At 37.5% G+C, this 13380-nt stretch overlaps 1 protein-coding gene and 1 long non-coding RNA gene across 2 annotated transcripts; one reads left to right on the forward strand and one right to left on the reverse strand.

Annotated features, from left to right (window-relative positions):
- Nucleotides 1-8681: 8681 nt before the first annotated feature.
- On the reverse strand, nucleotides 8682-10522 carry LOC124327609. The gene is made up of 6 exons (XR_006916188.1): nucleotides 9884-10522; nucleotides 9683-9823; nucleotides 9510-9608; nucleotides 9060-9440; nucleotides 8849-8996; nucleotides 8682-8776 (listed from the first exon to the last, which is right to left on the reverse strand). It is a non-coding gene; the product is annotated as an uncharacterized LOC124327609 (long non-coding RNA).
- A 1157-nt stretch (nucleotides 10523-11679) lies between these two features.
- LOC124327595 (annexin A4-like) lies at nucleotides 11680-13375 on the forward strand. The gene is made up of 8 exons (XM_046786575.1): nucleotides 11680-11809; nucleotides 11887-12060; nucleotides 12138-12342; nucleotides 12422-12501; nucleotides 12556-12628; nucleotides 12688-12861; nucleotides 12935-13116; nucleotides 13199-13375. Exons 1-8 carry the CDS (start codon nucleotides 11753-11755, stop codon nucleotides 13247-13249), a joined length of 996 nt encoding a protein of 331 aa, XP_046642531.1. The 5' UTR covers nucleotides 11680-11752; the 3' UTR covers nucleotides 13250-13375.
- Nucleotides 13376-13380: the final 5 nt, after the last annotated feature.

Consider the following 13380-nt stretch of genomic DNA (forward strand, 5'->3'; position numbering starts at 1 on the left):
TTCACTTTGCTGGTCCGACCTACTTTGTTTATTAAACAAAGACTGGAGCTTTGTTAATGCTGAATCAGATGCTAGCTTGAAAGCAGGAGTTTCTAAAGCCTTTTCTGCGTCTTTGCGAGCAAGCAAGTTCAAAAAATGGGCAACACATTTACAATGCCACGTTAATTTGTACCGATCGTCGGCATCATCGTAATCAAGTAACAAAAATTCGAGATCAGTTCCAACCTTGAAAATTAGAAAACATTAAAATTGATGCTCTTATTATATTTTCAAATAAAATACCACAGCGTCATCGTCCTCTTCTTCGTCCGTTTCCAATTGTTTCTCAGTCCCATGAGCACCAAAAAGTCTGAATGCCTTTAAAAAATTCGATCCAGAATCCGTGAGAGTTAGCACATCAGTAACATCGTCTATTCCAAACTCCATATTGATGGACTCTAAAGTTTTCCCCAGCAGAGCATATGTGTGCCGACCAAAGATTCTACGAATGGCTAAACAAACACTGATTCTCTTGAGCTTTTTGGGATCAATCCAATGGCATGTCACACCAACATAAGACTTCCCTCTTGCTGAAAGCAATCAGCTGTAGTGCAGACTGCCTTCAGTGTCATAAAAATGGCAAACAAGTTTTTCTTTAGCTTCAAGATTTGTCTTTATTATTTGCTACTCGTTCTGAACGAGTAGCATATATGCTTCAGAAGCATATTTCAACAAATTAAGACGCAATTCCGTTTCGGGATCAGAGATGTGATCGATCGATATCGTAATATCCTCAGTTATATCCCAATCTCCCTGACTAATGAGATGACTATCGCAAGGGCTGATTGAAATGAAGGATTCTGCAAAGGATGCATTTAAAAATTCATCCACCTCCGAAGCTATCAGCAAATCATCACTTGCAACAATTTCAGGATCATCCTCGAGACTGATCCACCGTTTAACTAGATGGGCCTCATTGCCGTCAATAAGATCGGAAAAACCAGCTGAAATATGGACATTTGAAATTGCTTCGGTCAATTCACGCACAATCGATTCAACCTGCTTATCTCCTGCGGCTGGTCAAGGTTCCGGTGTCGAAGACTGGGGCAAATGCGAAAGGCATTTAGAATGATGCCAACAATTTAAAATGGTAGATGCGGAAAGATTGTCCCATGATTGGCGAATAATCTGGCCTGCGTCTAAAATATTCGCTGGATAACTTAGATTGAGACCTTTTCTTCTTTTTTTGCTTGATTGGCTAACTGTTGCATGCGTTCAATGTCTTCATACGCATCGATGAACTTCGAAAGCATCAAATTTGTATAATTGATCTTAACAGCGGAGATGATTCCCTGATCTAGAGGCTGATGAACGGATGTCGAATTGGGTGGAAAGAAAAAGATGGAAACCTGAAAGAAGGGAAAATGTTTTAGAAATCAAAGAACAAAATGCAAAAAGAGAGAAAAATGTAACTTTACCTGCCCCGTAGAATCTACACAATTCACATCATGACCCGAGAAGTTATCCATAACAAGAGCAACGGGTTCGTCTGTCCAGGCACGAACGGCGGCCAAAAAAATATTTTACCACCAGTGTCGGTAGATAGCCGAATCAACCCAAGCATTTTTTTGTGAATGTAAGGGACTGGGCAAGGAGAATCCCGGAAACAGTGAGGTTTCGCTGCCTTACCGACAATCAGAGGTTCAATTTTGCAGCTCCCTTAAACATTTAAAGTTGAATGGTAACAATGTACATCCATCGAAATAGAATGCAATTTAACTTACCATCAACATTTCCGCACAACACTAGCGTAAAACGATATTTGGCCTTCAACGATTTGGTCCCCCTAACTGTTTTACGGCTCTCGTTGTAGGCCAGATAAGTTCGCGCAGGCATTGCACGTTAAAAAAGTCCTGTCTTGTCCGTGTTAAAAATGTTTTTCAAATGATAATTGACCAACTCAACACGCAAGTCACGCATAGCCGGTTCAATAGCACCAACGTTGTCATCGCCAGCCTCTCCGTAAAGGCAGATGCTCGCACTAATTTCATAGCGCCTTCTCCAGTTTCGGAACCAACCATCAGATGTGGAAAAACCGGAAATCCCAGGAATTTCAGCTTCACGTAACGCACGAGCTTGAATATGTGCACGTGAAATTGACAAAGGTTTTCACCGAAACTTTGGATTGCGCATCTCTAAAAACCAATCATAAACTGCATCGTCAAGTTCCTTATTTTCTGACATATTCTTCGTAACCTTGGCTGACAATTTTAAATCACCAATATCAACGCCTTTCAAAATTTCTTCTTGGTTCTTTTAAATATGTTGCACCTGGGACTTTGAAATGCCAAACTCGATCGCAATCTTACGTTGGGAATTACTAGGCTACTCTTTAACATAACAATCACCTTTAGTTTCTCCTTTAAAGTTAGCGGAGCTCTAACTCTTTTAATTTTAAACGCGTCAGTTGGTTTCACACTAAGAGTATTGTTTTTGGATCTACATTTTCTTGTGTTTTTCCCATTTTTGCGATCAAGAGATCTCTGGTGTTCAGCTTGAGACATCAGAAAAACGACTGAGGTAATTCATCTTTGTTCGAAAAAGTCCAGCCCTATTCCCATAATGAAGGTCAATGGTGGTTAAAAAAAGAAAAGACCTAAAAAATGGATTAAAATAATCCAAGTGGTGGCATTTTTAGCGGCAGAACAGTTTGAACTAGGGGAATCTCACGCCAGAAAGTGTTGCAAGCAAAAGGGAGGTCGTATAACTGGATTGGTCGTATGAGTAGGCGGTCTGATAAGTGGACCGGCACTGTATGTACTATAAAACAATAAAGTCTATATATACTATAAAGATACTTACTCCTTTCCACTAAACGCCATGATAACAAGCAACTCAAGCATATTAGAAATTCTAAGAAGAATCTTGTTAGACAGCGTTCTCTCTTTATTTCTTTCCATAAAAGATTGCCTAAGACTCCACTGATCATCGAGTTCGAACATTTTTCTGTTCAGATAAAAAGTTTACAATTTTTTTACTTTAAAATACCCGAGATTTGGGAAAGCATTGAATTCGGTGAGATTTTGAAAACATGGTCTGTTAAGCAAAGAAAATTACTGAGGGTTTTAAACATTAGAACATGGGACGATAAAAGAACATTAAATTATCGGGACAGTAACAGGAATCCAAGTTCAGAGTTGCATGGTTTTTTGGTATTTTTTGGAGGGGTGGGGTATTCTCAAACCTCTCGACCTCTTGAATTTCTTCCACGTAAACCCTAGTTTTCATTTAGCAACTCGATAGCTTTTCATTTTTAAATTACGCGTTGGATATCTGTTCCTTATACTATACTATCATCAATTTGTAACTCCCTGTAAATATATCAAACACATAAATTAGTTTTTTTTTACATATTAGAAAGCATTAAGTGAGTTCTGCTAAATGAGGTTTTCACTGTAGCTCACAATAAGAGGCAAAGACAATGACAAGGCAAGACAAGACAAAAGACATAAAGTTTTGCTCGGTAACAAACGATGTCCAAACTTTCAAATGGGTTAATTTTTGAAGATATTGATCGAGAATCATTTATGATGTTCGCAAATCTTCTAATGCCAAAGATTTGAGAAGCTGTAATGGAAACAAGAAAATAAAAAATCTAATGCAGTTTGATTCTGTGAAAATTCCAAAGTAGAACTGTTAACGATTCAGAAGACCAGGAACTGAATGATCATCATAAATAATAAAGTCTAATGAAGACTGGGGGTTTATAAGTAATTTCAAAATTTTCATTTAAATTTGTTTGATTTTTGTCTGGTATTTTTAATTAAAGATAATTTTATAGATCATGTTCACTGATAAATTGGTAAGATTTCCATGTTAGCTTTATGATAATGTTACAAATGTAAAAAATATTTACTAGTTTATAATTTTTAGTATTATTATTACAATATCTAAACTTGAACTTGAACGAATAGTGAGTGTGTCATCGTGTTGGGAAAGGATTATACCATTTATTCATTAGAAGTAGACAGTAAACAGTTAATAGCAAGAATCATACGTCAATTGTATTCCACAGGTGTTGAGATCAATGTCAATATCATATTTTGACCCTTCCATCTTTGAATTTCTCGTGATAAGGCAGGTGTTTCTAATTTCTGTATATTGTGATTAATTTTCCAAATGGGTATATCATTTAATGTTTTAAGAAATTTTTATTAATAATTTGTTGTGTATTTATTTAGATTATGCTTTACGTGTTCTCACATTGGGGCATTTCATTTGTATTCCACTGTTGTCGAAGTACTGGACTGTAACTCATCATGACAATGAAGATAACGATACCTTGGTTGATATAGATTTAGAAAGCGAAATGTGTGAGGTTACTAGTTAATGTCAACCAATTGTGATATATGAAATTGATCAGGAAATCCCGACGCCACTATCAATAAGTTTTGTGTATCCTTGTTTCTGTAATGGTGCAACGTATAATAGTGAATAAAAGATTACAGTTCTGCTGATATTATTAAAGTATTCTATATGTCTTGTGGAAAAGTTCCATTTCAAAAACAGAACTTGTGTAATGTGAAAGTTGCTTGAAAAGTGCTAAATGAAAACCAATTTCAATAAAGAATACCTAGCTCGATTTTGACATTTTTTGTATGGTCTGTTTTTTGTACACAATTGGGCACAAATTTTTTTAAACACAAACACAAACAATTTTATTGTACATATTGACAAATTGTAGTCATAGATCAACGTAAATCTCATAAAAATTGGACCATTCATTATCTTAAATCAAGAAAAACTTCATTTGCATGAACATTGTATACTGTGTTACCACATCCAACGCCGCACATGTCAGATTCGTCAACAATTTTTATTCCAGAACCAAAACAAATTTATTAAACTACTTATTTTAAAGAAATATGAATCCTTTCCCAGTCATTTTATTTTGTTGAATTTGTACAGCTGTCTTCTTAAAGATAGGAAAGATATCGATATTAATCGTGCTTTTAAAATAGCAGTCTACAATACTGAGCTCTTCAACGTATCTGCAGTCAATTATGAAGACTTTTTCAGCGATATAATTGAGTCTTGCCTTCGATGTCGTTCCGTTCCACAGCATGCGAGATTTACTCCAGTACCCCAGGCTCATTAAAAGTCTATCAACCTCAAGTGACAATGAAATCCAATTTAACCATCTGATATGATGTTTTTGTCGTTTTGTTTCAGTTACCAAATTATTAAGATCCACACCAGCTGCCCAAATTCGTCGACAAAATTAAAATGTCTTTTTACATCCCAGTCACCATTCTTATAATTTTGGAAATCATGATCTTCACTCCAACATCAATGAGAAGACTAACATCAAAGCCATGACTAAAGAGCCATTTTGCATGGTAAATTCGAACCTCGAACTGAAGAGAAAGAAAAACAATTCAAGTCTGTGGACAATAAGGGTATCCACAAATTACATTGGGACCAAAAAAAGACTTCAATATACGTCGACTATTGCTTAAAGCGGGATAGGATCCAAGCACCGAACGCTACTCTGGATACAACCTTCTAGAACCTGCTGCTGGCACAGGGCATGATGCGCTTGCATTGGAATGGGAACAAGGAGTACTTATTTATACCCCATGTACCGTCCTTTAATGCGATCGTCAGATTAGTAAAAAATGGCAGATATTATTACGAACTATTTTACAGCAGTGGAAAATTAGTAGCCTATCGGAGAGTTTCCTTAGCTAAGATTCAAGACGGCTCTTTCTCTTTCCAAAATGTCAGGAACCACTCCAAAAAGAAAGCCAACAATCGCTGAAAGAGCAATGATTTGTACAAAAAAAAACATAGCTCGTATTTTGCGAAAGAGAAAGGAAGCAGCGTTGGTGTGTGATTCTTGTGGTGGGTTAAAAGTTCAAGTAAGAAGTGAAGTTGCAATGGCCAGTTCATCTGTTATGGTAAGTTTCTAAGAAGTCAGTTGCCCCAAATTTTAAATTTGTTTAATATGAAATTTTTCTTTAGAATAAATTACCAACCAAGAAAATGCCAAATCCAATTCAGGAAGTACGCTTTGGGTTGTACAGTATCCTCCAAAAAAATCCGAATGCGATTTATTGTCAAAAAGCCCCCTATCCATATTGCAGGGAACTGTGATGGACTTTTAGCCCAAATTTGGGGGGCTAGAAAGAAAGCGAAAGGTGGGAAGAAAGGAAAAGAATGAATTAGCCACTGGCCATGTCTTCCCCCTCCCTTCACCCCTAAATATGAATGAAATCAGACAGACTGTCTGGAATTTTCATGGCGCGAAAAACTGATTGAACCGACTTAAGGCGGTTCCTTTGAGTTTTTCCAGTTTTCCCCGGTTTGTGATGGAAGATTTGGAAGCTTTTGGGGTTTCTCGTCACTTGTTCAAAAAATGGACAGTGGGCCTAAGGCTATTCCCTATTGGGGGAAAGGGTTCTTTCTTCCCACCTTTCGCTTTGTTCCTTACCCCCTCAATTTGGATTAAAAGCCCAACGCAGTTCCCCGCAATATGGATAGGGGGCTTTTTGAAAGAAAATCCATTCGGATTTTTTTGGAGGATACTGTACCTCATACAGTTCGCCCCAGATGACATTGCAATTGGCCAGTACACCTTTTACCTACGGAACAACGATTACTTGCCTTACACGTTGGTGTTCCAGCCGTGCCCCGAAGCCAACCAGGGCACTCCATTGCTGCTTTCGTTAATCAAGACCCAGTCAAAAAAATTGAAAACCTTGCCGGTAGGCAGCGATAATCTTGATTTTGCCGAAGCCAATAACCAGCAAGAGATAAACCAACCGCAGGACGATCAGCCCCGGTTTGTCTGGATCGTGCCAAACGGGGAGAAGCAGGAAAAGAGAAAGATAACCCATTTAAATCTCCACGATTCCAGCGAGGACCTGATGATGAGCCAAATGAAAAGAATCTGGGGGCCGGCCATTTGTCCACGTGACAATCTTTTCGACCTGTGGATCGATTTCGGGACGGAGACACTGGGAGAGAACAAGGTCCTGAACCAGTGGGCCAGCCAACTCATCAAGCAGGAAAACACTGACGTCGAATTCAACGTTCAGGGTGAGCTGATGGGCGCTCACAGTCCGATCGTCATGTCTGGCAGCCCTGTTTTCGCCTCGATGATCCAGCAGAGTCATCACCGAATTCCCGAAAAGTGATTCTGGTAGCCAAGAAGGTCTACGTTCCGATGTACGCGTCTGACGACACAGCCTCAGCAGTTGCCAACCGACTTCTGCCCATCTCTCCCGCTCTGACACCTTCTGATGGAACTGTGACGGATGGACGCCAACAGCCAATGGCCGTCGACTATTCCGCCATGTACCTTCAACCTCCTCCAGCTGCATCATGCACCATGTACGCCCCCGCTTCAGCTAACGTGGCTGCCGCTTTATACGCAGCTCCTGTTCAGGTCCCTGCTGTTGTTGCTTCGGTCGATCTACATCAATATTTCTACAATTGGATAGCTGTTTCTCGTTACGACTAGTTGTAACTTGTCATAGGCATTCATTGCGTGTAATCCGACTCGGGAGGGAGAAAGTTGAATGATCTAAACTGCATCCATTGCTGAGGAACCTATACTCCCCAGGACATTCTTAGCCGATTTATTATTAACTGTGCGCTTCGAGATGATGGCTGTGACGTCACTCCGCGTGCCAAGAATCGCTCGGAATATGTAAGATGGCGCTAATAATTAATGCATTAACCCCTCCGAGACGGACGGCGAATGGCTCGAATTTCCGGAACAAATCCGCCGCATCGCTTCTCTCATCAAAATGGGAATCTTATTTTTTATTATTATTCTTTTGTGTCATTGTTAACTGATGCGCTGCGCTGCTTATCGTTTTGAAATGAAATAAATGAAATCTTGGAGAAGAATCGAGCGGGATCCCGTACGAAAATGGTGGGTAGTCAATAGCTAGAAGCTAGCTAGTTAAGTTGAACCTACTAGCTAAAAATAACTAGGCTGAAAGCTAGGTTCTTTTGTCCATATTCAACCTAGAAAAATTCACCTAAATAGGGCGTTTATATTCAGCTAGTAGCCAGTTCGAATTACGCTAAATTTTTCTTATTGGTTTTACGTTGCTAATGGAAAGCTTACATTATATAGCTGTTTTGTAGTTAGAAAAAAGCTTTGAGCTCACTGTTTTCATGCTTATCATTAACACCTTAAATAAAGTTACCATTAATATTAGCCTATAATATAAATTTGAAGCTGCTGACGATTAAATGTCTGGGTTCAATCAATCTTTGTATTTTACATACACAAAACAGTTATGTTTCATTAACAACAATATGTTCAAATAATGGTAATGTTATTACTACATGACTGTTAGAATAATTTTCCAATATAATGACAGCATCGTCCCAAATTTACATGAACAAATGAAGTTGAAAAAAGAATGTTAAAATTGCATGAGCCTACTGTTTTTTTCCAAAAATCAGCTGCTTTTTCTGTTTCACTTGTTTCTCGGGTGTTGGTTTGGTGGATTTGTAGTTGGTTATCCAAACTTTTCCTCTCCTTCTGCGTCTCGCTCTGTTCTGTTCCCATCAATACTTTCTAGAAAATAAACAGAATATGTTAACAAAATGTGAAAGAGATTAGCTATAAACAAGCTATATGTAGTATAGCGTACCTGAATCACAATACCAGACTTAAAAAGCACTGATGCTAACCCTTGGCCTTCTCATTTCAATCTTGTGCTTCATAGTCGCACAAATTCCATCAAGCGTTATTGTAAATTCCATCTCCAGCCACCTGTATGTGAAGATACAGAGGACATGAAAACATTAACGTATGAACTATATGCTTCAACAGATAAAAACTTACCTTTCCAATACAGCTTTCTTTGAATCTATCAAGATTTTAGTTTCCAATTAGTGACAATAATGTGTTACCAAGTCCTCATTGACTGATTTTGGTGGCAAGTGCCGGCTATGCCAAGTAGCAACTTTGATGTTAAGAATGATTAGCCTGTCTAAATGTCAAAGGTACCACCGTTATGTTACGATAATATGCACGATAAGATCCAAATTGTTACCATTATAAGAGGTTTTGTCTATTCAAGTTTTCACACATTTAACTTTATAAGAATGATACTTCATCAGCAAAACGCAACTGACTGCGTAAAGGCGATGAGCGTCATGTGGAACTGACATGGAATGAGCGGGAAAAAAAACAGGGAACAATATAAACGTTGCCAATTCGGCGATTTTGCATTTTGTTGCCAATTTGGATGAATAACGTTTCAGTGATATTGAAAATAAAATAATAATGAATAATAACCATAATAATAAGCCATTTAATATATCTTTACGATTTATTCAAAAAAATTTATTTCGAATTTTTAAGTCCAGTTTTTAAAAGTAGAATGATGTACTGAGAAATGGGAGATAAACTATAACTGGTGCAACTGATGCATCTAATAAAAAAAAAATAAACAAGAAATGAGATAATGCTGTGTTGGTGAATAAATGTTATTAAAACTTACACCATCATTAACATGTAAGAGATTCAGCATCTGAATCAGCATCAGCAGCGTTATCCCACCACCACTCACACTCATTAGCTGTGGGAGCTGGAAATGATTCTAGATTTTGACGTAAGAGAAGAACTTTAGAAAATGATTCTTTTGAGCATGATTATGACTTATCGTTAACTAACCTCAGTGTTATTTGTTGACTCATGCTGGTCTGCATGTACAACAACTTCCGAAGGTGTAGTTTGACTACAACTTTTGAAGGTGTAGCTTGACTACAACTTCCATTAACTCATGTTGCAGAGTGAGTCCTTAGCTGAAAGCAACTAAAGTATAAAATTATTAATTTACTATGTAAAATGAAGCTGTAGGATTTGATTGAATACCTCATGAGGATGTATAACACTGAGGCCCAAATGTTCTGGACTTGTTTCTTCCACTGCATTGATGTCATCACTTTCTATAACTTTTCTTAAATTATTCAGTTTGAAATCTACATCAATAGCAATGGCCCTCGTTAGACGCCATTTAGTATAAAATGTTTAAGGGGAACTTCAACTCTTATTACAGAGATAACAAAATATAGCAGACGAGAGATAAATAAACTTGACGCGAGCTGTCAAACGCTATATATTTATTTATCGATTGACGCGAGATAATATTGCACTTTTATCGATAATTAAGTCTTTATGTATTTTAACTTTTAAGCAATAAAAATATAGCTACTGATGAGAAGCTAGTACTAGGAAAATAATCTAAGCTGATTACCACCTAAAATTAGGTAACACAAAACCAACTGAAATATCTCCGCTTAAATCTTGTTGAGAATGAGCAAGAATTTTTAACAAAAATATTTCTTGCTGAAAAATAACTTGCAAGTGGCTAGTTACGAACCCGCAAAGCTTAACTACGATATCTTAGCTTAACTCTAGGTAAAAATTAACTAGAATTTGTAACTTGAATATTTCTTGCTGGAATTTAGCTTGTGATTCGCTAGTAGCAAAACCGACTAGCTAAAACTTTCGTACGGGCGAGTCTAAATCTGTTCAGTTGAGACGATTATGAACGGACGTGAGGAAGGTCGAAAAAAACTTCTAAAAAAGGCCGTTGGTATTTGTTTGAGGACTATAAATAAACAAACAAGCAGCCAGCTCTATAATCTGATGTGCGTAATCTAACCTAACCTTTTTCCTACATATTACATTGAATATTGGACTTCAAAGTGACACATTGTCAAACCCTCGTAGCCTTGTGGGTAAAGCGTCTGAATGTTTGAGGGACTGGTACAGTGAGTGCAGATGTGTGTCCTGCCGCACAGCAGTTGATGGTATGTGTTCTACAGGCACGTGCTTGATACTGTGTAACGAGTGAAAGCTCGTTCGTGTGTTGGCTATCATGTTAAGTTATCGAAAGTAGCTATGAAAATTGCAGTTAAATACAATTTATTTGCAATGCAGGATATGGGACATACTGGATCTGAACTTGAACGACTTGGGATGGGGACGAATCAGAGATGTTCGTCCGGGTCAGTGGTTCAAAACCTTAGACAGGCAAAACTGTATAAAACTCGATTTAATCTCAGGTTTAATTTTTTATTGTTTAATAATAATAATAATTTAATATTAATAATAATTTTTTTTTTGTGCAATTCGTATTTTCCATAATGGTTTTACTCGCTTGTTTATTTGAAAAAAATATATTTTATTATTTGTTAAGGATTAACATAATTAGAGCGCGACATTGCTGGACCCCAATAGCATGCGCATAAAAATTATGAAAATCTTTCACGGCGAATTCATGGTGCCAAAATAAAAAGAGACATCTTAAACGCAAGAGAGATATTCACCTGATTAAAAAAAATGGGATCCCAACTTGAAATTTCTAAGTTCAGAGCTAAAAACGATCAGACAAAGCTGGATTATTCCCAACTCTAGATCCAAATTTAATATGGCCGAATTAAACCCCGGCTAACAACAGAATTTCGGTCACATAGAGCGAGGCTATAAATGCCGGTTTACAGATTAGTTTTAGAATATATATCTGTAACTGGCGGCGTTTATTAGTTTATTGCCATAATAAATTGTAAAGGCCCACCATTAGGTGATTATTTAAGCCAATGGAACTAAGCTACTGGACGTTTATGAAAACTAATGATAACGATCTGATATAAATTTGCCGTCAATATCAGCCAACGCACTACAGCAAGCGTGAAGCAAGCAACGTTTAGAAGGTCCGCGCTACTCATTGTTTTAAAGATGAGGTTTCTACTAATTTTCACAATTTTATCAGCTGGCTCTATTGCTTCAGGACAAGTAAATAACAAATTCGTTCTCACTTTTCTTTCTCTTGATAATGCCATAATGTACCGAAATTTTCTAATCGACAACAGGATATACCGACTTTGTTACCGGTTGATCCATTCGATCCAAATAATGACGCCGCTAGACTATTTGATGCTATAGACGGATTGGGAACGAAAGAAGATAAAATCATCAGTGTTCTTTGTTATCGAACTGCCTTCCAACGAGATATTATCACGACAACATACAACAATCAACACGGGGTAAAGATCCAGAGCGCTTTTCGAAACAAAATTTAAGAATCAGCATGTGTTAAAATGTACAATTATTTTTTGGTTAGAGCTTGGTCGCAGATTTAGAGGACGACTTGTCTGGAAACTTTTTAATTCTCTCCACTATGCTAACACACAGCATGACAAAATTCCTATCCATTGAACTCCATGAAACAATGGCTCGACCAGGGACAGAAGAAGATTCATTAACTGAAATATTAATGAGTAGAACCAATCAAGAACTGTCAGAAATTGACACCTTCTTCTCTGCTTGTAAGTATAACTTAATGTAGTTTTTTTTTGTCAAAAATGATTCGACGTAATACTTCATCCTATCCATTATCGATTTTAGATTATGGACACACACTAATATCTGAGATTGAGTCAGACACTGTTGCTCCTTACCAGACATTTTTGCTTGAGATGGCATTGGTATTTAATTTAACCCCTTCAACATCAACCAAATCTAACCTATAACATTGATAGGGACACAGAGACGAAAGCAATGTGGTCGATCAAACTTTAGTCCAAAGCGATGTTATCAGTTTGTACGAAGGAGGTAATGGCGATTCATAATTTTTTTTTTATGTGGACTCACTTTAAACTATTAATAAACAGGCCCAGCTATGGAAGGAACACTTGAGAGCACTTACATCATCATCTTTTCCAATCGCAATTTCGTTCACTTGAATGAAGTTGCAAACCTTTACGAGGCTACGTACGGAACACCGCTCAGTGATGTAGTCACCACAGAGTTTGCGAACGAAATGGGAAGTGCCCTTGCATCCATTCGTAAGAACTTTGTTTTAAAATATTTTAAATTTCATGATAGACGACGACTTACCTACGATTCACGTTGAACTAGTGCAATATAGTCGCGATAAAGCGGTTTACTTTTCTTCACGTTTTTACACGACTATCGCTGGAGCTGGCACTGCTGATCGCGACTTGATGCGCTTAACTATTAGTCGTTGCGAGACTGATCTTGGGAACATTAAGATTGCATATCAGTCACTCTACGGAATGTCACTGAGTACTGCTGTCACGGTATGTTGTTTGGCGCAAATACTCTGAGTTTACTGGAGAATCACAGCATAAAGAAATTCTAACGATAATTTTTTTTTTCAAGGACGATACTTCCGGATCCTATCAATTGGCTTTACTGGCCCTCATTGATTGAATATCATGAACTACCCGTTTCTGATCATTAGCCGTTGAGTAGAATTTGCATTGGATAATCCTATATTCTGGCTAGAAATATGTATAAACATACAAAATCAATAAATACTTCTGAAAAAAAATTTAAGCAAT

This window comes from Daphnia pulicaria, chromosome 2, assembly GCF_021234035.1.
Source record: "Daphnia pulicaria isolate SC F1-1A chromosome 2, SC_F0-13Bv2, whole genome shotgun sequence".
Lineage (NCBI taxonomy): Eukaryota > Metazoa > Arthropoda > Branchiopoda > Diplostraca > Daphniidae > Daphnia > Daphnia pulicaria.

Bases quoted from the DNA above. Each gene is read 5' to 3' on its own strand.
- LOC124327595 (XM_046786575.1), top strand. From the start codon at position 11,753: ATGAGGTTTCTACTAATTTTCACAATTTTATCAGCTGGCTCTATTGCT. The intron at 11,810-11,886 runs GTAAATAACAAA...AATCGACAACAG, and splicing joins GCTCTATTGCTTCAGGACAA to GATATACCGACTTTGTTACC. The intron at 12,061-12,137 runs GTAAAGATCCAG...TTTTTTGGTTAG, and splicing joins CATACAACAATCAACACGGG to AGCTTGGTCGCAGATTTAGA.